The sequence below is a fragment of the Mus caroli genome, unplaced genomic scaffold (genome assembly GCF_978045245.1).
Source record: "Mus caroli unplaced genomic scaffold, Mus_caroli_1 scaffold_2, whole genome shotgun sequence".
Classification (NCBI taxonomy): Eukaryota; Metazoa; Chordata; class Mammalia; order Rodentia; family Muridae; genus Mus; species Mus caroli.
In genome coordinates this window covers 57,672,517-57,696,283 of record NW_028227257.1, presented here as the reverse complement: position 1 = coordinate 57,696,283, position 23,767 = coordinate 57,672,517, and the positions used below count along the sequence as shown (strand labels likewise).

The window sequence follows — 23,767 nt, the reverse complement described above, 5'->3', positions numbered from 1 at the left end:
ACCTTGCCAATTTTCTGAGGAAAATACAGTGCATTTTCACTGGTAGTGAGGTAACTATATAACATTGGTCTCAAGTAAGAAACTCATTTCGAAGAAGCCCCTCCCCTAGAGTGGGTGGCCCTTGTCAGTGGTAACCACCTACATAAAAGGAAGTCTTCTGGGGGAAACTCTGCAGTTTGCTGGCCTGCCTTCACTTCCTGCTGTTGACAGTGTTAATCCTTGCTGCAGCTGTGCATCCTCATGACATCAGACTCCAGTGTCTCTGAGATCCAGTAGACACTGAAGATCGGTAGCTCTCCAGGAGTCTTCAAGGCACCAGGTTTGGAAGTGCTGAGGCATCTGGCTTTGTAACCTGAACAGCTTCCAGGTTCCAGCCATTGTTGGACTGGGCTGTGTGGACCCATCCAGCACACTGTAAGTCATTCTTGGAAGCCCTCTCTTAGCTACACACTCTATGTGTTCTTTTCCTTAGAGACTCCTACCTAAAGCAATCTGTTGATTTGTTGTTCCCCCCAAGCCCCCAGCAATGCTGGGCACCCAGGATTTCCTCAGCTATCATTTTCTCTCTCTCGTTCCTTTCTGAATAGCTCAGTGGGGCCTCCTCTATAAAGATAAAGAGAAATGCTATCTGACCCTTGGTTTGAGAGAGTAAGTGGGTTATATTTCAACCCAGGTCCTGGGGCTCTGGGAGGCCCAACGATTCATTCCAGTTCCTCTCTGACCTTCACTTCTTGTCTGTCATATTGCCTCTTTCCCATAATCATTTACAACAAGAAATCAAATTCTGCCTTTCGTTATTCATCATATTTATCTGTTCACAATCTTTCTACTTCTTATTCTCAATGCAAGCGTCAGACTTCTTAGAGAGGTCAGTTTGGTGTTTTCTGAGAGGAGACGGCCATAAAACTTCTCCTTTGCCCCACATGACTGAATGGCAAATCGGCCAGCGTTAGCCTTGAGTTTGTTTTTCAGCAGGTGATAACAGGAGATGGAGAAGTCAGAGGGAAGAAAGTCTGTTTCCCAGGCCACAGTGGAGAATGGCATGGAGAACCCAGGACTTGAGCTCATGGTAATTCAGTATGGTGGCTGCTGTGTGGCTCTGGCTGCTTTCTCAGTCTCTAGATCCCCTGACAGGACTGCATGGCTGATCTCATATTTACCTGTGCTTTTAGGAAGGCGGAAATCTTGAGCAAAGAATCACACTGGAGGAAGTGACACAGGGGCTCAGCCTGGAGGATGGCTTGGGGCATTCCTCTCTCTGGAGGTAAGGGTGCTCTGGATTCCAGCTAAGTTATCAACCAAGAACCTGGATGTGGGGGCAGGGAAGAAAAGTGGCTGAGAAGAGATCCAAGCTACTCATTCTTAGATTGCTTAACTCACAAACAGGACCAGGATCACTGCATGTTACTACATAAGCATGTGTATTTTATAGAATTAACTGAATGTCAGCCCATGACTTAGACAAGCTCATCCATGCCTGCCAGGACAACATTAAGAAAAGAATAGCAACAGCAATAACAGTAAATGGCTAACATTGATTGAGCACTACTATGGTGAACAATGGACCTTGTACATTTTTGTAGACACAAAATTTCATCCTTTTATTAGCAGTTTAACCGTCAATAATGTAAATTCTATGGTCAGTCTGCTTAGAGCCATCGCTGAACTTGGCCCAGGAATGTCCTGGTTCGTTTGTTTTGCTTTTCTTGTTTGGATCTTTGCTGTTCTCTTCTTTTTCTTCTCTTTTGCTTTTTGATAAAATGTTACTACATAGTTATAGCTGGCTTGGTACTCATTTATAAGCTAGGGTGCCCCCTTGGACTTACTGATATGCTCTTGCCTCAAACTCCTGAGGGCTGGGATTAAATTCTTGTTGTTAAGTACATGAGTGGAATTTCATGCTGGTCTAGTGTTACACACATGTTAACTCTGTACCTTGAAGGCTAATACAGGAAGATGAGTTCTGGTCTTAATGAGTGTGAGAATAGCCTGGGAAGTACAGTAAGATGCTCTTTCACCCCTCCCCCCCACATCAAAGTTACTTTTTCCTCTTTAAGCATAATTTAGACATGAATGTTATTGATATTTTTTGCTTACCTGCCAAGGATGATTGCCAATTAGCACACTAGTATGCTGATCTGAGACATCCACCACCACACAGCAGGACTGATGATTCTCAAGTGCTTGAATTCTGTATTTAATGTACGTGAGTGCACTGTCACTCTCTTCAGACACAACAAGATGACATCAGATCTCATTATAGATGAGTGTGAGTCACCTCGTGGTTGCTAGAATTGAACTCAGGACCTTTGGAAGAGTAATCAGTGCTCTTAACCACTGAGCCATCTCTCCAGCCCATGCTTGAACTCTTTAAATTCTAGTAGAGCTTCCCACTTCCTACTCAGGCTTATTCTCCTCTCCTTCTGAACATGCCTCGCCTGTCATCCACTGCGAAAGGTGTGGGAGTTATGCCCTCATTCTCCTGTCCCTCAGTTATTCAAATAGCACCTATAATTTTCCTTGCAGAAGAAATAAACCCAAGGGCTCAGCCTGAAATGGGCATGGGGCATTGTCATGAGATAGAATCGCTTTTATTGGAAATCTCCACTGCCTGTCAGAACAAATGCTACCTCCAACTTGAGGAGAGATGAGTTCTGGAGGAAGAAGCTGAGGGCCGGTTAGAAAACCCACTGTATAGCTTCTTCATGTCTGCCTGTCCATGTACTTATTTATTATCTATATATCAATGTATCTATGTGTTTATCTATGTATCTATCTATGTATCTAGTGTCTATGTATATATGTATCTATTATTTATGTACCTATATATTTATGTATATATCTATTGATATATATATATATATGTATCTATCATCTATTTTTATATGTATGTATGTATCTATCTATGTATCTATCTATTCATCTACCATCTATCTATCTATCTATCTATCTATCTATCTATTGGGACATTATTATTCTGTCACTTAGGCTGGCCTCAAAACTCTTCTGGGCTCAGCTGGGCATACAGCTGTGACTCACCACACCTAGCTTGGTACTTTGTTTCTTTAGACTTTTGGTATTGCTTCTACACATCACAGTAAAGATCAAATACTGGCTATCTTCTGTGAGGGCTGTATCAAGCAAGGATGTGGGTGTTTTGTGGAGGAAAGTCCTCTCCCAGACAACACATCTACTGAGACTCGGTAGTGGCTATGTTCTGGTTTAGATCCTTTCTCATTGTATTTGGAGTGAGATGCTTTAGAACTAGCTATTTCCAGCTCCTCATAGCTATCACCTCTGATTTAAACATGCTGGCCTTCTCTGATAGACTTTACCCTGGCTTACTCCCTTCTTGGCTTTACACACTGGTTATTAGTCTCTGTTTGTGTGTTAGACCCAGTTGCCATTCTCCTTGTATGTATGTGTAAATTTCTCTATTCTCTATGCAACAAGATCATCCAGCTCTTAAGTTCAAAACCAGTTGTATAAAAAGAATAATTCATTTGAGCTAGCATAGAATAGCTGTCAGCTATGAGAGTGCTGTCCTCCCATACAAACACTTGGAGGTAGAGGCACAGTGCCAGGGTTCACTCACCTAGCAGTTAAACATCTCAATTCAATTTCTACTTATAGCACTGATACAACTGCTCAAACTGTATCATCATGGTTAGACTTCCTGCAGAAATAAGGGGAGAGAGGTGAGACTGAAGAAGGAAGGATATAGGGGCTATGGTTATAACACGTTCAACTGTAAGTTAAGTGGGATAGGCATCAATAAAGAAGGAGCCCAATACTGTGTGGACCAAGACCCCAGACCATTTAGCAGTTGGTCCCGCCCGTGGCTAAGCATCATACCTTACCACCATAGTCAGACAGGTCACTTCTAGCTGGGTTCACTTTCTTTGGAGCTTCCAGGAGTGTGGGAGTGGGATATTTTTGCACACATTGCTTCAGTGTGCTAAAGACACTTAGGATGGCAAAGGCAGATAATGGGGTCAGGTAAGGCACAGCCTGGGGCAATGATGGAGAGTTTAGGTTCAGGAGCCAGGCTACTCAGTGACAAGCTCTCCTCTTGACAACCTCTGTGACTTTGGGAAAGTTACTCAGCTTCCTGGCTTTCAGATTGCAATAGCAGCACCTCCATGGTTATTAGAGGATCAGTGTTAGCATTTGTAACTCCTTTGAGCCCAAACACATGGAAAACACTATATAAAGTAGTCTTGAGTAGTTCTTGCTTGGCATTTTCTCTCAGGCCTGTCAACCTAGTGACCCTTGAGGTTAGTGCTGTTTTCTCTCCTATCTGCCAAATATGAAGAACTGCTCAAAGTGCTAGCTCTGTGTGGTCTTAGGGTGCTATGATGGAATAGCCTCTATGAAGGACAGGCAGAATATGGAAGGCAAGCAATGTCTGTCCTTAGGATAAACACAGAACATCATCGGTTTCTGTGGTAGAAAATCACCAATGACATAGCTACTCCATGCGGAGTCAGCCTTCCTGACCTGATGCACAGGTGAAACGTCAGAGCTGGCCTTTGGGGGCCTCGTTGGAGCACTACAAACATCTGCATCTGATTAAGTTTCTCTGTTAACTAAGAACAAACTTTGCCTGGCCCATCGAGTTCAAAGAATTGCACAAACTGGATGAAGTAATGCTTGCATTTTAATTTTGGCTTCTCAGCAGGAGGATTCTTCAGCCTTTCACCAAGGCGAGAAGTTTCTTTGAAAGACATGCTGGTTTATTCAGAAAGATCCTGCTTGGTCTCTTGTGTTTAGGTGAGATCATGAGAATTCATGGAGGGGAAAGCAGGAGCATTTTCACAACTGTCAACTATGTCAAGGCTATGGCTGGGTGAAAACTAATCGTACTCATAAGTTAACCTAAAGGCTCTATGAGGTACAGATCTAACTGCCTGAAGCTAAAAATAATTTATTGCCTCAGACCCAGAAGGATAAATGAAATCCAAAGATAAGCTACAGTTCAAAACCACACTATTTGACAGGTCTAATTTTTAAGAATAAAAAAAAATCTTTTAGTTCACCTCCTTTGTAGTGCTTGGATTTGATTCAGGCCTCATGTCTGTCGTATTTATGAACGATGCCCTATACATAACTCATTTACTGCTTTATACTTAAAATCAGTGTGATACACTATTTTTGAAAGACAGAAAACCTTGTTTATTTATGCTGTCAGGGGCATATGGAGCATTGATTAGGAGTAGCTGGGATGATGAGATCACAAATTTTCCTTTGGGGTGAATCTGAGGTCCCAAGGGAAGCATCATGTGGCTTTTCCTCCTAGTGCCAGCCTCCTTACATGGCTTTACTGTAGAAAAAGTTTAATCACTTGACATCTCATCATAGCTGAGGTAAAAATCAAGTTCACAAAGAGATGCCTGATTCCAGAGTCTGACAGTGGATGTGAACCACATCTAATGCAGATATTGGGGACCACAGCTAAACAGAAGGGGGTGAGACTCTCACAAGGGGAGAGAGGAATGGCTTCGTTCTGCATGGGGGCTCAGCCTTCCTGATACCCACTCTTCCCCTTCTCTTCACAGCTTATGCCGCCTACTTCCTGGCAGCTTGCATCCTGAACTTCCAGAGGGCACTAGCCTTGTTTGTCATCACCTGTCTTGTGATCTTCATCCTGGCTTGCCATTTTCTGAAAAAATTCTTTGCTAAAAAATCACTAAGATGCTTGAAGCCCTTGAAAAACACCCACCTGAAACTTTGGGCAAAGCGGTAAGTGTGTCGATCAGCTTTTGTTGCTGCTCACAAAATACCTAAGAACAATGCAAAAGCTGTCCTGGCTCCCAGTTTCAGAGGCTTAGCGTATGGTCACTTAGCCCCATAAGTGTTGGCTGCTGATAGGGTAGAAATATCATGGTGGGAAGTGAACAGGTGAAATAAACTGTTCACATCATGGAGGCCAGGAGGCAAGGACGTCAGTAGAGCAAGGGACCTGGCACAAGGTTTCCCAGTAATTGACCTCCACCACTTGGGTCTCAGCTTCTATAGCTTCCTCCGCCTCCTAACAGTCCTTTAAATTGTGAACGCATCAATGGAGTAACTCACCAATGAGGGATTTCCTTTCCCCTCCCTTTCTCTTTCTTGTCTTTTATTTTTCTTTATCATGAGACAAGGTCTCTTGTCCAGGGTGGTCTCAGAACTCTTTATGTAGCCAAGGATGTAACAAAGGATGACTCTGGACTTCTGATCCTCCTGCCTCCACCTCTTGAGTGCCAGGATTATACATGCACTGCCACACTCAGTTCATGGAATGGTGGGGATTTAAGCCAAGGCCTTGTGCATCCTAGACAAGAGATGGCTGAGCATCAAAACCATCTCTTGAATATCTTCTTTTGACAGTTCCTGAGTGGCCTCCAGGCTCTTACCTATGCAAAGGCCAGGTTGCCTCTCCCTGCCCTGAGATTTAGCCCTTTCCCCTCTAGTTCTCCAGAGCCCCTCTACCGGCTTTTGTCTTTATAGCCCCTTAGGGCAGTGGCTGTCAACCTTCCTAATGCTGTGACCTCTAAATTAAGTTCTTCATGCTGTGGTAACCCCCAACCAGAAAATGGTTTCATTGCTAACCTAATTGCAATTTTGTCACTGTTATGTATCATAATTACATGATGGTTATTGTAACATAAATATCTGATATGTATGTTATCTGATATATGACTGCCCGAAGGGGTCTTGTCCCACAGGTTGAGAAACACCCTTAGAGTCTAGGCGCAAACTTGCTCATAAACATAAATGAACTGTTTTTTCAATTCTATGTATATGAGTGTTTTGTCTGCATGTATGCATGCATGCCAAATGCATGACTGGTAACCACTGTGTTCAGAAGAGCGCATCAGATATCTTTGGGCTCGAGTTACAGATGGCTGGTGAACCACCGTGTGGGTGCTGGGAATTGATCCTGAGTCCACCACAAGCATAAGTATTCTCAGGTGCTCAGCCAGTTCTCCAATCCCAAATCCCAATCTTAAAATCACATTCCTTCTGCCTCCTCTTCCTAAGGTTTGCAACACATGACTGACTCCTTATTTATCTTGGTAGGCTAGGGATTGGACCCAGGGTCTTGTACCTTCTAGGCGATGCTCTGCTAAGCTATATCTGCAGCCTCTAGTCTATGTAGTAAAGGCTGTATGTCCGTGGATGGTGTATTTGATCCCAGCCTTTGGAGTGGTTAAAAAAGGAGTAGCAATCCACAGGGGACCAGCTCATCATTTTCTTCTGTTTTCAGTATTTGGATTAGTCACTGGAAGCACCTTCATCCTTCATGGATGAGTCTGTACACCACATTTTATTGATATGTCTGTATGAGAAAGGAGAAGTTATGTGGTTTGTATCCTCAGATCAGACACTTATTTATGTAAATTGGGAGGGGGCAGCAGAAGCTAGGGAGCTACCAGATGATTGTCAAGGTCCATCTCTGACTAATGAGGAATAAGCTCTTGTGTTATCTCAGGGATTCTCCAACTAGGGGCTTCTCTGCTGTTCATCACCTGAGTTGGTGACAGAGTGTTGTTATTCCTCCTCCAGGGTGTTCATAGGACTCTCTGTTGTTGGTCTCATCCTCTGGCTGGCTCTTGACACAGCTCAAAGGCCAGAGCAGCTGATCTCCTTTGCAGGAATCTGTATGTTCATCCTCATCCTCTTTGCCTGCTCCAAACACCACAGCGCGGTGAGTTTGGGGGAGGGTTTAGGTTGGGCATAGAAACACACAGCAAGGGCTATGTAGAGATTGTAAAGTGCCCATGCCAGGTACTCATGATAAAAACAGAGATAACCAATATTTTCTGGAATCTTCCTCTGACAGGTTTATTTCTATGCAAGTTTGAAAGCTTTTAGAGACATTTGGTCTGTTAATTGTTACTGTGGTATATATGAATCTAGTCAGCATTAAAGAAAAATAAAATCAAATAGAAAGAAAGGAAGGAAGAAAGGAAGAAAGAAAAAGAAAGAAAGAAAGGAAGGAAGGGAGGAAGGGAGGGAGGAAGGAAGAAAACATATCATTGCAGAGAATCATATAGCATTGTGCAGGAATGATGTTTGCAGACTCTATTTGCATGTATGTGTCTTTACTGTAATGTAACTTATTTTAAAAATCAGTATGGACATATTTGCCTATGCACAATATCAGCATACTTTTTCTATGCTATTTTTGTGGTGGAACTCCATGGCTGAGAGCGACTTGGAGAGGAAAGGGTTTTATTTGTCTTATGTTTTCCCATCACTGTTCATCATCGGAGGAAGTCAGAACAGGAACTCAAACAGGGCAGATGCAATGGAGGGGTGCTGCTGACTGTCTTGCTCAACACGGCTTGATCACGTGCTTTCTCATAGAACCCAGGACCACCAGCCCAGGGGTGGCATCACTCACAATAGACTGGGCCCTTTTCCATCTAATTAAGAATGCCATACAGTCTTGTTTCCTAACCAATCTTATGGAGGCATTTCTCAATTGAGATTACTTCTCCTTAGATGACTTTAGTTTGTGTCAAGTTGACATAAAACTAGCCAGCACAGCTATGTTGTCTGAGACTGTTACCACCCTCACTTAGCCCCACTCCCAGCACATGGTTGAATTAGGCAATGGCTGAGCAAGGTTTGTAACTCATGCTGGAATATTTTTCTAAGGAAGTGCAGAGAAATGGAGACTGTGGGGCATTCAGTCCTTATGAAAGAGTCCTCAGAGGGTCAAGGGAACTTAGTTTGTTTCTTTGATTCTTGATTCCTGATGCACAATCCAGACATACTAACTAGAAGGTTGTCCTTAGCCAATGATCCAGCTTCTTACTCAGGTATATAGGTGAATGTCCTAGTCTAAGCCTTATCCCCCTCAGGAGCTAGGAAGGATGGTTGAGCTACCTCTGGTTTTTTGCTGTGATTCACCATGATTTTTCCGAGGTCTCTGAGGAGACAATGGCTTGTCTTGCTCAGCACTATCAGGACTCATTTTCATACGGCATCTTTCTCAGTGCATCCATCTGTGTGCAACAGCAAGCATTTGTGTATAATAGGTATCTTTCCCTTTTGCTGTGATCAAATACATTGGAAAAAAGTCATATTAAGAGGAAAAAGGATTTATTTTTTTCCCAGCCCTCGGGACAGTCAAACAGGGTCTGGGAAGCCACCTGTGGGAGAATGGGGGGCAAGAAACACAAAGCATGGACAGCAAGTCTGTTTGATCAAGCTGACAAATTTTATTTTTCCCAGGCAGGTTTTATACACATAGAAGCAGGATATGGGGAGTGGAATGATGCAGAATCGCTTTGTTTCTGGGGGATTGCACCTGTTCTAAAAAGCAGGATATTGGCTAGGTAAAAAGCTCAGCAGGAGGAACAGAACAGTGTGGGTTGCTAGGTACCTGTCCACAAGATCTATAGCGATTTGTTCTTAACTGGGGGTAGTACTTTCCTACAGAGGCCTCAACTTTCCCCACAGAAATCTCAACTAAGCTAGTACTTTTCCACTAAGGCCAAGACTTTGTAAGTAATCACTTGTGGCTGACAAGGCAGTTAACATTCAAACAGGGATGCTTCCAACAATTTTAACTCACAGTTTGAGAGTATAGCCATCCTGTTGGGAATAACTTGATGATAGGAGCTTAAGTCAGCTGAATAATGATGTTTGTGACCAGCATCCCAAGCCTAGGGAATGGTCCTACCCACTTTTAGAATGGGCCTTTCTACTTTATTCTACCTAATTAAAGTAATCTCTCACAGGCTGACCTATCAAGATAACCCCTCACAGGCATTCCTAGAGTCATTTTTAGGAGATTCTATCAATTATTGATAATCAGCATTAACCATTTCAGTGTTACATCTATGCTATTGACTGGTCAAATCAACACTAGGGATAATAGTTTTTCAAACGAGTAAGAAGTTTACATTGGGGTCTTTTACTCCCAAAGCCTATCTGTCTATCTGCTTTTGATCTGTTTTCAGAGTACTTTTGGATTCTTTTATCATAACCTTACATTTTGCTAAAATTATCTATAACCAGTTGAATTTTGACAGCTAGACTCTAAGTTATCTAAGAGCCGGAGCTTTTCATTTATGTTCTTAGTAGCTAATGCATTCTTTTTTATTAGATATTTTCTTCATTTAAATTTCAAATGCTATCCCCAAAGCCCCCTATACACTCCCCACACCCTGCTCCCCAATCCACCCACTCCCACTTCCTGGTCCTGGCATTGCCCTCTATAGGGGCATATGATTTTTGCAAGACCAGGGACCTCTCCTCCCATTGATGGCTGAATAGGCCATCCTCTGCTACATATGCAGGTAGAGACACAGCTTTGGGGGGGGGGGTACTGGTCAGTTCATATTGTTGTTCCTCCTATAGAGTTGCAGACCCCTTTAGCTCCTTGGGTACTTTCTCTAGCTCCTTCTTTAGGGACCCTGTGTTCCATCTGATAAATGACTGTGAGCATCCACTTCTGTATTTGCCAGGTACTAGCATAGCCTCAGAAGCTAATGCATTCTTTTGCTGACACTCATTAAAGGATAAATGGATTAAATGTAGGTAATTAAATGTAGGTAATCTACATAGATTAAATGTAGGTAATTTAGAAATATTGAATCTTCCTAATAAAAATTTACAGACATTTCATTAAAATTGTATTTTATTCTCTCTCTCTCTCTCTCTCTCTCTCTCTCTCTGCATGTGTGTTCATGTGAATGTGTGGTATAAGTACTCACATATTATGGCTCTCATAGGTCAGAGGACAACTTGTGGCTGTCTGTTTTTTCTTTCCTTCTGTTTACCAATGTGGGTATTGTATACTGATCTCAGGTCTTCAGCCTGAACTTTCTTGCTGGCTTGACATTATTTTCTTTATTATTTCATGAAGAATTAGCTTAGATAAGCCATTTCTGGTTCATTTAATACATACTTTGTACACATCTAGTGTGTGGTCAGCAAGTGGATTTTTCTCTACAGTTTACTCACTAAGTGCATGGAGATAGGCAGGGCAAACAAAATAAATGAACACCAGTTGTCTATAGTAATATATAACATGATATAGAAACCTGGAAAAACAGGCCACACGGAGACAGTTGGGGAGGCTTTTGTCCACTGGCTGGAAGGGCATGTATCGGATGGGTCCATTCTCTGTCTGGGATAAGCACTTTGACATGGTGAGTAAAACCCTCTTGGTGTGTGACTATTTTTCTTTGTTTTTAGACAGAAGCACCTCTGCTCATCCGTCCCTACCTTGCAGACATGACCATCTCTGAAATCCATGCACTCATGACTGGAGGCTTTGCTACCATAGCAGGCACAGTGTTGGGAGCCTTCATATCCTTTGGGGTGAGGCACAGTCAACATAATTGCTCATGGTGCACTCATGTTGAGCCCCACAGTGGTGCTAATCCCCATCTGGCTTTACAGATTGACACATCATCCTTGATTTCTGCCTCAGTGATGGCTGACCCTTGTGCACTTGCCTTGTCCAAACTGGTATATCCAGAAGTCGAAGAGTCTAAGTTCAAGAGCAAGGAGGGACTGAAGCTTCCTCAAGGGTGAGCTGGGGACAGTTCAGGAGATGGTAAGCTGGGCTACAAGAAGAAGCTCAGGGTGCTAGAGACTTCCAGCTTCCCCAAAGGAAGAAGGTCTGTCACTCCATGTCCCCTTTTGCTATCCCTGCTTCCAGCTAATCATTTTCAGTTTTTGTTTGTTTGGACCAAAGCTTCCCACCTAGCATTAGTGAGATAATATACAAATATTCTATGTCCTTGGCATCAAACTTTCATGCAATAACATCTGAATCACTTCAGATTAATCTCCTCTATTATAATTACTGAGGATTCCCACCACCCCTCACAATGGCTGGCTACCCATTTCTTCCATTTTAGGGTCTATAGAGCTGCTCCTCTCTGAGGAGCTGAGACTACTGTTGGTAGCATATTCTTTCTCTGTGCCCAATAACCACAGGGAAGAGAGGAATATCCTGGAAGCTGCAAGCAATGGAGCCACAGAAGCCATAAGCCTTGTTGCTAATGTTGCAGCCAAGCTGATTGCCTCTCTGGCTGTATTGGCCTTCATCAATGCTACCCTCTCCTGGCTGGGGGAAATGGTGGATATCCATGGACTCAGTTTCCAGGTAAAGGCTTATCTGTGTTGGGCATATTTTCCTGACCCTCAGTAAGCTGAAAGCCCGAGGAGGAGAAGAGGGTAGAGGAAGGAGAGGCGGCTAAGCGTCTGGAGTGGCTCCTGGTGCCTGACTTCTGTTGTCTACTCTTCCTTTCCCTTCTTTCTCAGGTCATCTGCTCCTATGTCCTAAGGACCATGGTTTTCATGATGGGTGTACAGTGGACAGACTGCCTTCTGGTGACTGAGATAGTGGGAGTCAAATTCTTTATAAATGAATTTGTGACCTACCAACAACTGTCTCAGTACAAGAATAAACGTCTCTCTGGAGTAGAAGAGTGGATCAATGGCGAGAAACAGTGGATTTCTGTAAGTGACAATCCAGCGAATTACAGAGTGAGAGGTTTGGGCCAGGCATATCTAAGGGACGGTACAACATGCCACACAATCATTGTGGGCCTGCAAATGTTTCTCAGTGTCCCAGACTAACCATGAGACAAGTAGAAGCACATTTGTCAGGACCCAAGCTTCTGTTCCAGGTCTCTGTGTTAGTTCTCTCCTGAATTCTGACCCAACTTTGATCTATGAGATAATTGTTGCTTCCTTACACTAGGACAGTCCAAAGAACATACCTTCTCCTGGATGTCCTGATGACCCTTTATCTACACATTCAAACATCTATGAAACAATCTTTCTTGCTGCTCTCTTAGCATCTCTAGGTCATTTTCTCTGTATCTTTAATAAGAACCCAGCTGGACAAGGAGTCTGGTGGTATTACCATATCATGACAATGGTTGTAAGACAGGGGCTGGTTGTTTTCTGAGTATCTTTTGTGCATTCCTTAGAACACTAAGAAAGATGTGGCATGCCTTGGAACTTCTAACACAGTTCTGAGACACACAAGGACTAAATTTATCTACTTGTTTTCTCCCCTCTAGGTGAAAGCTGAAATCATTACATTTTCCATCTATGGATTTGCCAATCTTAGTTTCATAGGAATCACACTGGGAGGCTTGAGTGAGTTGTTCAATTCCCCCAGGTCCTCAACATGCCAGGCAGATCCAGCCTTTGCTCACTGCACAGCTGAGGCTAGATATAGATTCTGGAATGAAGTGGACCTCGCAGGCCACATGTAGCTCAGAGCTAATGCAGTCAGCTCACTATGGTATATCCTTTACAAGCAATGCTTCATCTGCCTGCTCTCCTTTCTGCCAAGGCACAAACAGGTTTTATTTTTAGTTTCATTATAAGGAAGAAGTTATGAACATTATATTTCTATCTTGCTGTTCAACTGCCAAAAGTTCTTTCTGAAATTAATCTTCCCAACAGTTTTTTCTTTTATAAGAGTGATATTTGCACAGGAATTTAAAAAAGCCAAAGGAAAACAGGAGACAAAGCAGATAAGTGGAGTCAGTGAGCATCACACCTTGTTGGGCAAAAGCTGAGAGTCCTGGAGTACAGAGGAGTAGTTAGTACATGAAGCAGAGGTATTCAGGGTGCTGACTGTGGGTGATGGATGCACGAATACCAGGAGAGGGGTGGTGGTCTTGGTGGGCTGTGTTTGTGTTGGGTATTTGTGGGTGTGTTTCTGTGTCTCTCTGTGTGTATGTGTGCTTCAGTATCCTGAGCTGAGCACTTGGAAGAACCACGTTACAAATGTATCTAAAAAGAAATATAATATGAAAAGAGTGTGTTAAAATGCCAATAACAATCATACTCTGGGGTAGATTCACTAAATTTATGTCCCTGATAGCTAATGAAGCAGGTGAAACAGTTTCCTTTTCGTTTATCTTTTTCCTCTCTGCAAAGCACTCATGCACACTGCTGTATGTCTGTCACGTGATAGTTGTGACTCTGGGCTGAGGTGAGATGGATACTGTCCTCTTCAGTCCTGTGGCTCAAATTCTACATGTAATTCCACTTTGGACTTACCAGTGTAGACCTCAGCTGGCTGACATAGGCATCTGTGCCTGCTTGAGCAGCTCAGAGCCCTGCTTGATTCAGATTCATCTTGAATGGGTTCCAGAACCACTGAGGTGAGGGTCAGATATACAATCCTTGATCCAGGAGTAGTCTGAGTTATGTGTCAAGACTAATGTATGTATGTATGTACCTCTTAAGGAAGCTTTAGCAGGTTTAGGTGGTTGGTCAAAGAACACTAGTCTTCTGACCTGGTTTTTTTTTTTTTTTAATTCTTCTAATGGGGACTGATGGGCTACACCTCCTTGCTGTGTGAGGAAGACATCAATTGCTTTCTTTGTTGTCTACAGCATCCATGATACCCCAGAGGAAGAGTGACTTGTGCAAGATTGTGGTCAGGGCCCTCTTCACAGGTGCCTGTGTTTCCTTTATCAGTGCCTGCATGGCAGGTAGCTGCCTAAGCATCGTCTCTGGCAGAGACCACAGGATCTCTCTCAGAATGTCTATTTAACTAACTACCCACCCCACAGACACCTAATCTATGGCGTTACCAACTCCCATCCAAGCAATACAGAACTTTGGAGTGCATGTGTCAAATCTGTCTCTTTAAATAACTATTATTTTCTCCATGCAGGTATCCTCTATGTTCCCAGAGGCGCTGAAACTGACTGTGTCTCATTCCTAAACACAAATTTCACCAATAGAACATATGAGACATATGTGTGCTGCAGAGAGATTTTCCAGAGGTAGGCAATCACCAGGATTCCTGCTCCCTCCTAGCATATCCTCTTTTTTTTCCTCTCTTTTTTTAATTGGGTATTTATTTCATTTACATTTCCAATGCTATCCCAAAAGTCCCCCACCCACTCCCACACCCACCCACTCCCACACCCACCCACTCCCACACCCACCCACTCCCACTTCTTGGCCCTGGCGTTCCCCTGTACTGAGGCATATAAAGTTTGCATGACCAATGGGCCTCTCTTTCCACTGATGGCCGACTAGGCCATGTTCTGATTCATATGCAGCTAGAGACAGGAGCTGGGGGTGGGGGGGGTACTGGTTAATTCATATTGTTGTTCAACCTATAGGATTAGCATATCCTCTTACAGAGAGGGAACTTCTGGATGTTGGGAGATGGAGTTTTTGAGTATAGGGTCATGGAAGCTGTGTGGAGTGTATGAGACATGGATGCTTGTGGTTGACAGTCTGGACTCTTTTCTCTTAGTAGGTTTTATCTTCATTATTAGTCCTACTGTGTGTGGCAGGTTCCATTTATTGGTGTTGTGTAGCAGAAGGGAAAGAAGTTTGGTCTCTTGGTTAAGAAGGTCCTGTGTTTATTGTGACTGAAATGTATGTGGTCGACATGTGATGATTTTACAGTTGTCTAAAACTCAGATTTTTTTCTAGATAGAAATAAAGCAGACCAGGAGAAGACAGATTTTAAATTGAAAAGATAACCCTGAGTTCAGATAGTGTGAAGGTTACTTTGTTTACTATATTCTAGAATATGAAAGGAACCTATAACTGAGCCCAAGGAATCAGTTTTGGGACACATAGAAGAAAGGAATGAGGAAATAGAATATTTGATGTCAACATCAAAGGTGCATGGTGGTAATGGCCTGCAGGTGAGTGGGGAGAGCTCTAGGAAGCAAGACTGAACCATTATAAAAAGGCCTTGTGTCAAACCTCGAGGAATTCAATTTGACCTGCAGGATTCTGGACAGTAGCATGGTTAGCTGTGCTTTCCAGAAGGGTGTTTGGTAACAAGGAGAGCAAACACATTGCTGTAACAGTCTTAGCAAGAGAGTGAGATTCTGACCAGATACAGGCACCACACAAGGGAGAGTTGATAGGACTGACCCTCAACTGCATAGGAGAAAGGCCCAGGGTGAAGAGGAGAAATAATGGTCTTTTCTGACTTGGGTCTGTGTGTCCATCACAAGGAGGAACAAGAAATAGGACTGAAGGCTAAAGGCATGGCCTCTTCCAGTTCTGGATATGTTAATTTTGAGGTACCTGAGAGACTAGCATATAAAGTGAGTCACAAGTCAACTGGAGTCTGAGGCTCTGGAGAGAGGTCAGAGCTAGAGCCTGATTAGGAGGTGAAGTGTATGTCCTTGATGCGTCCCTGTTCTTAATCAGATGTTAGTTGTAGAACAGGTTAAGAAACAAAGTAAAAGTAAGTGAATGGCAAATTTCATTTATTGTTAAAGCAGAATTTATAAAGTGGCGATTGGTTGTCTGGTGGAGTTCTAATGTGTATATTCTCAGTGGATTTTCTAAAGACATATTCTAAGAATCATTGGCATCTAGAAACCCAAAGAAATGTTTTCAGGGGCCGAAAATATCATATAAATCCACCCACAAGCCAGCTGGAGTCTGGCTCAAGTAGCTGTTCAGATGCAGCTCTTGCAGGGGACTAACAGGCTGCTGTCATGGATGGCCTGAGTTCTATTTCCCCATGCACACTGGGGGCTTCCAACCACCTGCATCTCCAGTTCCAGAAGGTCCCATGCTTAAGTCCTCTGCAGGCACCTGCCCTCACATGCACACACCCACACCTGCACATGGACATAGAATCTGAGAAAAATAACACCTGGATCTGTCTTTCTTTCTTTCTGTCTGTCTATCTATGTGTCTATAAAAAATTGGATATTAACTTGAGAGTAGAGGATAATATGGGAGGGATTTGAGGGAGGATAAATGGGAGGGGCTGGAGGGAGGAAAATGATGGAGAGAAGAGACATAATTCTGTTTCAGTTTGAATAAAATGAAAATCAAAAAATTGAGAAAAAGAGAAATAACTTTGTCTAATTAATATGTAGCAATGAAGTATAAACAGTATTTCTTTCTCAAGAGGAAAGTGACCCTAGTTATTAGCTTTTTTTTTTTTTATTAAATCAAATTCTGGATCATGTATAAGGCCTAATTTTTTCTCAACTGTTTGGAAATGCCAAACATTTGTAACTGACCTGAGGTTAGGAGCTGGGCACTTGGCAGACAATGGTCAGAGTTTTGTTCTAGCATTTCTTAAAGCGTGAGGAGCCAAGCTCGTTCAGTTGGATGTCATGTCCTGGTTATGACAACAGATCTACGCACAGTAGGTTTGTTCTCAGTTACTTGGAAAACTTGTCGATTATGCTGCTTTGTTTGTGTCTGATCCGTGTGTATCTGGTTTTATCATTTCAGTACTTCGCTGAACGGCACCAACATGCCTTCTTTCTCAGGCCCCTGGCAAGACAACGTGTCCAGCCTCAGGAATCTTGCTAACTGCTGTGACTTCTATACCAGCACTGTGTGTGCATGAGGCTGGTGGGCCGCTGCAAGACAGTTCTCATAGAACAGATTCATATTACCAAATACATTTTCATGTACTTCCTATTCTCCGAGAACCCAACTAAACTCCACAAAGTGAAATTTCTGAGCTCACTATAGCTCTGTATAAAAATCAGCCCTTACCTCTCCAGCGGCATGACATGACATTCCGGTTACCAGACATGAAATTCATTATAGACCCTCTTGAGCCAAAGTATGGTGGGAATGTAGCTGAGGGGGAAAATATGTGTGTGGTGAGGGCTAAGATCCAGGTTCAACCCTGGGCCAGGCTCAGAGTGGGGAGAGTGGGGAAATCAAAGTAGATGCTTAGTTTTAACTTGGGAATGGTGGTCTCTTACCTGTAGGCTCACAGCTAAGGGGATTACCCCAGATTCAAGGCAAGCCTGGCCCAAACATGGCATGTCCTCGTGCAGGGGTGGAGGTGAGGGGCATGTATGAATTTAAAGACAAACATTCTTTTTTTTTTTTTTTTTTTTTTTTTTTGGTTTTTCGAGACAGGGTTTCTCTGTATAGCCCTGGCTGACCTGGAACTTACTTTGTAGACTAGGCTGGCCTCAAACTCAGAAAAACCGCCTGCCTCTGCCTCCCGAGTGCTGGGATTAAAGGCGTGCGCCACCACGCCCGGCAAGACAAACATTCTTTTTGTATTGCCAAAGACTTATAAACACAAGAGCTTCTTTTACTTTCATAAACAAATAAAAATGATTCCTGGAATAAAGTGTTTTTATTTTGTTTTTTGTTGTTGTTGTTGTTGTTTTTTCGAGACAAGGTTTCTCTATGTAGCCCTAGCTGTCCTGGAACTCACTCTGTAGACCAGGCTGGTCTTGAACTCAGAAATCTGCCTGCCTCTGACTCCTGAGTGCTGGGATTAAAGGCCTGCACCACCACTGCCCGTCAATAAAGCATTTTTAAAAAATTAAGCATTTTAAAATTGCATGTATGTGTGTGTGTTTGTGGGTGTATGTGTGTGAGTACAGGTGCCAGAGGAACCTTGATGTGGGGGTCACCTGGACCTGGAAGTATAGGTGGTCCTGAGACACCCAACATGCATGTTGGAGACTGCACTCCTGTCTGCTGCGGGAACAGCACACCCTTAACCACTGAACCTTCTTGTAAGCCCCAATACATAAAATCCTAAGGAATATCCATAATTTACCAGGCTTTGATTTTGATTTGGTATTCTCATTCAGTGCCAGTTACCTGCACTTCAGGTTTATCTAGAATCTTTTAGAATAGTTTTGGACCATCTATAAGAATTACCCTCTAAAAAGCTGGCCAGATAGCCTGAGTTAGACCCCAGGAGGATTTCTCTCAACAGAAATGGGTAAGGGGCACTCACACCAGGGCTACTTAACTCTGTCATTCCAGCACCCTCACTACAGCACTCACACCAGGGCTACTTAACTGTCACTCCAGCACTTCACTGCTCTGGGCTTCAGCTCCTCAGTAAGGGGCCAAGTGTGGGTGACATATGCCTTGAATCTCTGTGAGCTTGAAGTCAGATTGGTCCACAGGGTGAGCTTCAGGACAGCCTGGGCTACAGAGAGAGACCTTGTCTCAACAAACCAGAAGGAAAAACAAAATAAAAATGCAAGAGACTCTGCTGGATTTATGGTCTGGTGCTGGTGCCATGCTAAGGAACCCAGGAGCTGTCCAGTGGAGGGGGTGGCAGAGACAGTGGCATAGACAGTGGCATAGACAGCAATGCTTCCACGGAGTTACCCAGAGCAGCCAGGGACCACACAGAGGCTGGGTGTTCCAACACTGCTTGGCATGATTGGGTCATCATCAATTGGCTAGAGAGCATGGAGGACACCAGGACAGCCAATCCTTTGTACTCTCTGTGTGGGTTTTGGAGATGGAATCCCGGGGTTCAGCAAGTACTTTACCGACTGAGTCATTTCTCTAGCTGAAGAGTAGCTTTAAAATTAATTAGTTTATTTTACTGCGTGTGTGTGTGTGTGTTGTCTGTCTGTCTTTCTGTCTTTTTGTCCAAGTATGCAGGCATGAATCTGCAATCAGAGGCTTGCTGTGTCAGAAATCAGGTCTGTCCTGCCACCTTGTGGAATCTGGAGATTGGCCTCAGGTCTTAAACATGTGTGCTAGCACCTATACCAATTAGTCCATGTTGTCAACTCAAGATTGTCTTTCTCATCACTGTACACTGTCTTGTGCTACCTACTCATGAGTATGATCATCCAGTCACTATACACAACTACTGAGTTTCTTTAAAAAATCTATACCTTCCTGGTAAATGACCCTCCAACGTCCCTACCTCTCAAGTGAAAATAACTACAGCTTTATAGAAGGCTTGCTGTGGAAGATGTGGTATCTCCTCTCACATCATTACTGTGGCACAGAGATGCACTCCATTCATGTATTGAGACCCTGTCCAGGAGGTGTTAGTATTAGAGGTGTGAACTTAGAGTGTGGTTAGGTCATGAGGGTGGAGCTCTCATAAGTCGATCCATGCCCTGATGGAAGAATCAGAAAACACTTGTCCTTCTGCCTGTTGGTGAGTGATGGGCCTGTATATGGAACACCAACCTCTGCTGCTCTGATCTGGGATTTCTCAGCCTTCAGAAATGTGAGGAATACATTTCTATTGTTTAAATGCCATTTGATTTAAGGTATTTTGTTTCTAATAGATGAGGCAAATGAAGGTGAATACTTTTTGACTTCTTCTACCATAGACATATTTTATTTTCTCCAGGGGTACCTGGCACCCTGCCCCACATATGCCTAACTCCTCTCCTACCTAGTCTCAGAAGGGCAGGATTAGAGGATGGGTCCATTTGGGCTGGAGTTTGCTGGGGGTTACAGACTAGAAGTCCTTGCTCTGGTTAAGATACAAGTCTAAAGTTCAGAATTGATAGAGCCATATACTCTCTTAAATAATGATGGTAAGCCAGGAACAGGGGTAACCAGGTCATCAAATGGCTCCAATGGGAATACTAGTTCCTTGGAATGACCTGTCCTGGGGATGAGAGGTTGGCCACCAAGGGTGAAGTTGAGGAAGCATTTCAAGAAGAAATAGCAATGTCCAGGATTGCACACAGTGCAATTTATCCCAGAGATACCTATTAAAAGATATTCATACCGACTGAAAGTGGGACAGGAGCAAGGGTTCAAGTGAGACAAAGGTAGACAACAGCAAACAAGAATGTGCCTGTCCTTTCTCAGAGAGGATTCATGTGTCAGTCAAGTAACAGTCTAGGGGCCAGCAACATGGCTCAGTGTGTAACAGTGCTTGCCTTAAAGTCCTGATTGCCAGAGTTCAATTTCTGTTACCTATGCAAATCTGGAAGGAGAGAAATGACTCCACAGAGTTGTTGTCTGGTCTCTGCACTCACCCCGGGCACGTGTGTACTCTCTCTTACACACACCATATGCAAAATAATAAATATAACATTAGAAAAATATCTTGGCATCATGGCTAGCATTACATGCTCACCCATTGTAACTTTGCATCATAGAGGGTATGCGAGGGTTGCCTGGCAGGGAGAATGGCAGTTCTAGCCAAGATGGCTCCAGTCACTCTGAATCTCTACAAGCAGATGCTCATGCCGGTGATTTAGCAACGGGAAAGGGAGCATCAGGAGATTTGCTGGGAACCATTTTCCCCCACAGCTTATATGTTCACTGGAACAAACGTCTTTGATCAATTTCAAGAAAAACAAAAGTTACATTTCTTTCAGAGAAAATTTTTGTCCGTGTCTCAAGGTTGGCATCTGTGGCAGTCATTGTCAGATTAGCCATGACTTTACGAATCTTTCCCACGTATTGGAGAATAAAACAAAACAGAATACGGAAGCATTTTTTAATGAGCATAGAGACCTGGGATTTTTGCTGAAATCATATTTCCTCTTGTCAAGAGCTGTGACTCCCTCAAGAGAGGTAAACATTCTGTTCGTGGAACCGAGTACCTCATAAAAACAAGGCAAAGATAACTGATCCCCTTTCCATGGCAACATGACTTGGATTTGAATTATTCATCACATGAAGGATATTTCCTCATGGCTAGGCAAACTCAAAAGATAATGTAGCAAATTCCCCAAAGAAAATATCAGTATTCTTATAATTTATATTTGAGAGTTTCTTTCAGAGTGGTTTCAGAAGCAAATTTATGAAATATATGATTGGGCAAACTATCTTTTAGCTACAGGGCTGTCATTTATAAAACAAAACTAATATAAAGTTATTTGGTGGCTTTCAGAGACAAGTCAAATATTTAAAAGGTTTAAGGACAGATAAACAATGTAAGGTGTCATCAGGAGCCACTCACTGATGCCTAGTTATATCACCAAGAGGGATCACCATCATGTGGGTTTCCTGGACCACTAGCTGTGTGGCTGGCCTACGCTGACCATGGCCTACAGCCAGATCTCACTGGCTGTGTGTCTGACTGGCATTTTGGCATCATGGTGCTTAATTAAGGCTTAAGCAGGGTGGGAGGTGCTTCAGCCAGTAATGTGATGTACACACCAGTCACAATACCATCCAAAAAGCACTCTTACAAAAAAAGTGAATTCTTTTGTGCATTAGTGTCTCTGTCTCTGTCTCTCTGTCTCTCTCTTTCTCCCCACCCAGGAGTGGGGTGGGGAGAGGGGTCCTAGTCTAAAAGCATGTGGATGCCAGAAGTGGTCTTTAAGAACAGACCCTCAGTGTAGGATTTTGGCATTGAATAGCTAACCCACAGCTATCTGAAGGCATCTGAAGGAGCTGTTTCTGTGGTGGAGCGGTAGTAAAGGTATAGGGCACACGGAGATCGTTGCAGCCTGGAGATGAAGAGTAGATAGAAGGTAGAAGATTGGGAAGATGAGGCTTGGGGCCACAGGGAATGCCGGGCTTGCTTGGCCCAGGGATGATGGTGATAATGATGATAAGGACTAGAGGAGAGACAGGAAGCTTTTGAACAACATATTAACACTTGCAAAAATAAAATTCTATCAAAGCCTGAGAGCTTTCATAAGTGAGGTACTTCCCTCTTGCAACAGCACATTAGACAGTTGAAAATTTTGGGTTTCAGACCTGAAACAGTCAGCTGCATGAGACAGCAAATGCAAGACTTCATTGCTTCTCTAAAGTGGAAACTTGAAGGGTTCTTTGGAGAGTCAGTTGTGTTGGATGGTGTTTTGCTGGGGCAAACATGTGAAGGAGGGTTTTCCTGAAGTGGACACAGGTGAAAGACTAAGGCAGATTCATGAAGGAACATTTAGCTGAAATAGACCCAGGAGAAAGGATGTTATGCTAAAGCAAGCAGATGAAGTCTTAGCTAATGAAACAAATGTGTTGGTCTGCCTTACATTGTGTGTTGAGCTCCATTTGTCGGAACTCCATAGAGAGAAATGCACCGGAAAAACTTCTAGTGGTGTGCTAAGGTTTCTTGCCATTTCCTTCGATTTGGGCTGATTGGCAGAGTGATGTCAGCTGAGACAGACATACATGCTGAGGCAAGACTGGTGGAGGACAGGTGATATTTGGAGGACAGACAGTGATGGAGGCTGAGCTAGGTTTGCTGGCACAGCTAGCTGTGCAACACCCGTGGGTCTCATGCCTTTGTTTTGCTGAGAGAGGCACAGCCAGGAACTTTTTCTGGCATCCCTTCAGGTCCCTCCTACTGACTAGTGCTGAGACTGAGGCCTGGCTGTTTCTGCTCTGTCGTGCCACCACTGCTGATTCCTGTTTGCTATCCCAACACTACTGAACTGGACTGCTGATGTATCCGTATTTACTGGGTCAAGCTGCCACTGCTAACCTGTGAACTGAACTGCCAATTTCCAGTTAACACAGATGGGAGTTGCACCAAAGAACCATTTCTAATCAGGTCCATTTCCCCCATATCCTTTCTTTTCCACTACCTCTGTAGGGTGATGGGCTACAAGGGAGATTAAAGTGTTTAAGGGCCATTAAAAAAAATAGGTGTTTGAAAAAATTAAAGTTCTACTTCTCTCTTCTCAGTCTCTTCCAGAGATAAAAATGTGTGTGACTTTAAAACCTGGACAAGAAATATTCAGATTCATCAGCCTCAGAATCTGAAGATTGAGAAATTGTCCTAGAATCTTCTTGGCCAGCAGGAGCAGTTTTTAAAAGTCTCAGTTGAAAAGAAAGTGAGATTTCCTTGCCTGGAGAACACCCAGGGACTGAATGAAGTAGATTAATGGTGAAACAACTTGCTCGCAGCAGGATTTGCCTGCAGTATCTTTGCCTTGGGTGTGATTATCAATGTCAGGGCTCAGCACAGCCAAGAAGGAAGTAGTTTCTGCTGTAGGAAGAACTAGCCTACACTTTGTGGGACTTGAGGGACCTGGGCAATGTGTAGGGATGGAGATCAGGTAAGGATAGATCTCAAAAGTGTGAAGGCTAGGGAGAAGGACGGTGTATTAACCAAGATTTTGTAGAATAG

The 23,767-nt window shown here is 43.3% G+C and overlaps 1 protein-coding gene across 1 annotated transcript; it reads left to right on the top strand.

Moving 5' to 3' along the window:
• Positions 1–268: 268 nt before the first annotated feature.
• Positions 269–17,334, top strand: LOC110306992 (sodium/nucleoside cotransporter 2). The gene is made up of 14 exons (XM_085829320.1): positions 269–414; positions 973–1,069; positions 1,173–1,264; positions 4,679–4,773; positions 5,559–5,742; positions 7,549–7,690; positions 11,197–11,322; positions 11,404–11,534; positions 11,947–12,115; positions 12,274–12,471; positions 13,041–13,119; positions 14,373–14,471; positions 14,657–14,768; positions 17,215–17,334. The coding sequence occupies exons 2-14, from the start codon at positions 989–991 to the stop codon at positions 17,330–17,332; spliced, it is 1,626 nt and encodes a 541-aa protein (XP_085685446.1). The 5' UTR covers positions 269–414; positions 973–988; the 3' UTR covers positions 17,333–17,334.
• Positions 17,335–23,767: the final 6,433 nt, after the last annotated feature.

What these genes read in the sequence shown, in the direction of transcription:
- LOC110306992 (XM_085829320.1), top strand. Translation starts at nt 989, where the DNA reads ATGGAGAAGTCAGAGGGAAGAAAGTCTGTTTCCCAGGCCACAGTGGAG. An exon ending in GGGCATTCCTCTCTCTGGAG is followed by an intron (nt 1,265 to 4,678) that starts GTAAGGGTGCTC and finishes TTGGCTTCTCAG; the next exon opens with CAGGAGGATTCTTCAGCCTT. An exon ending in GAGCCTTCATATCCTTTGGG is followed by an intron (nt 11,323 to 11,403) that starts GTGAGGCACAGT and finishes CTGGCTTTACAG; the next exon opens with ATTGACACATCATCCTTGAT.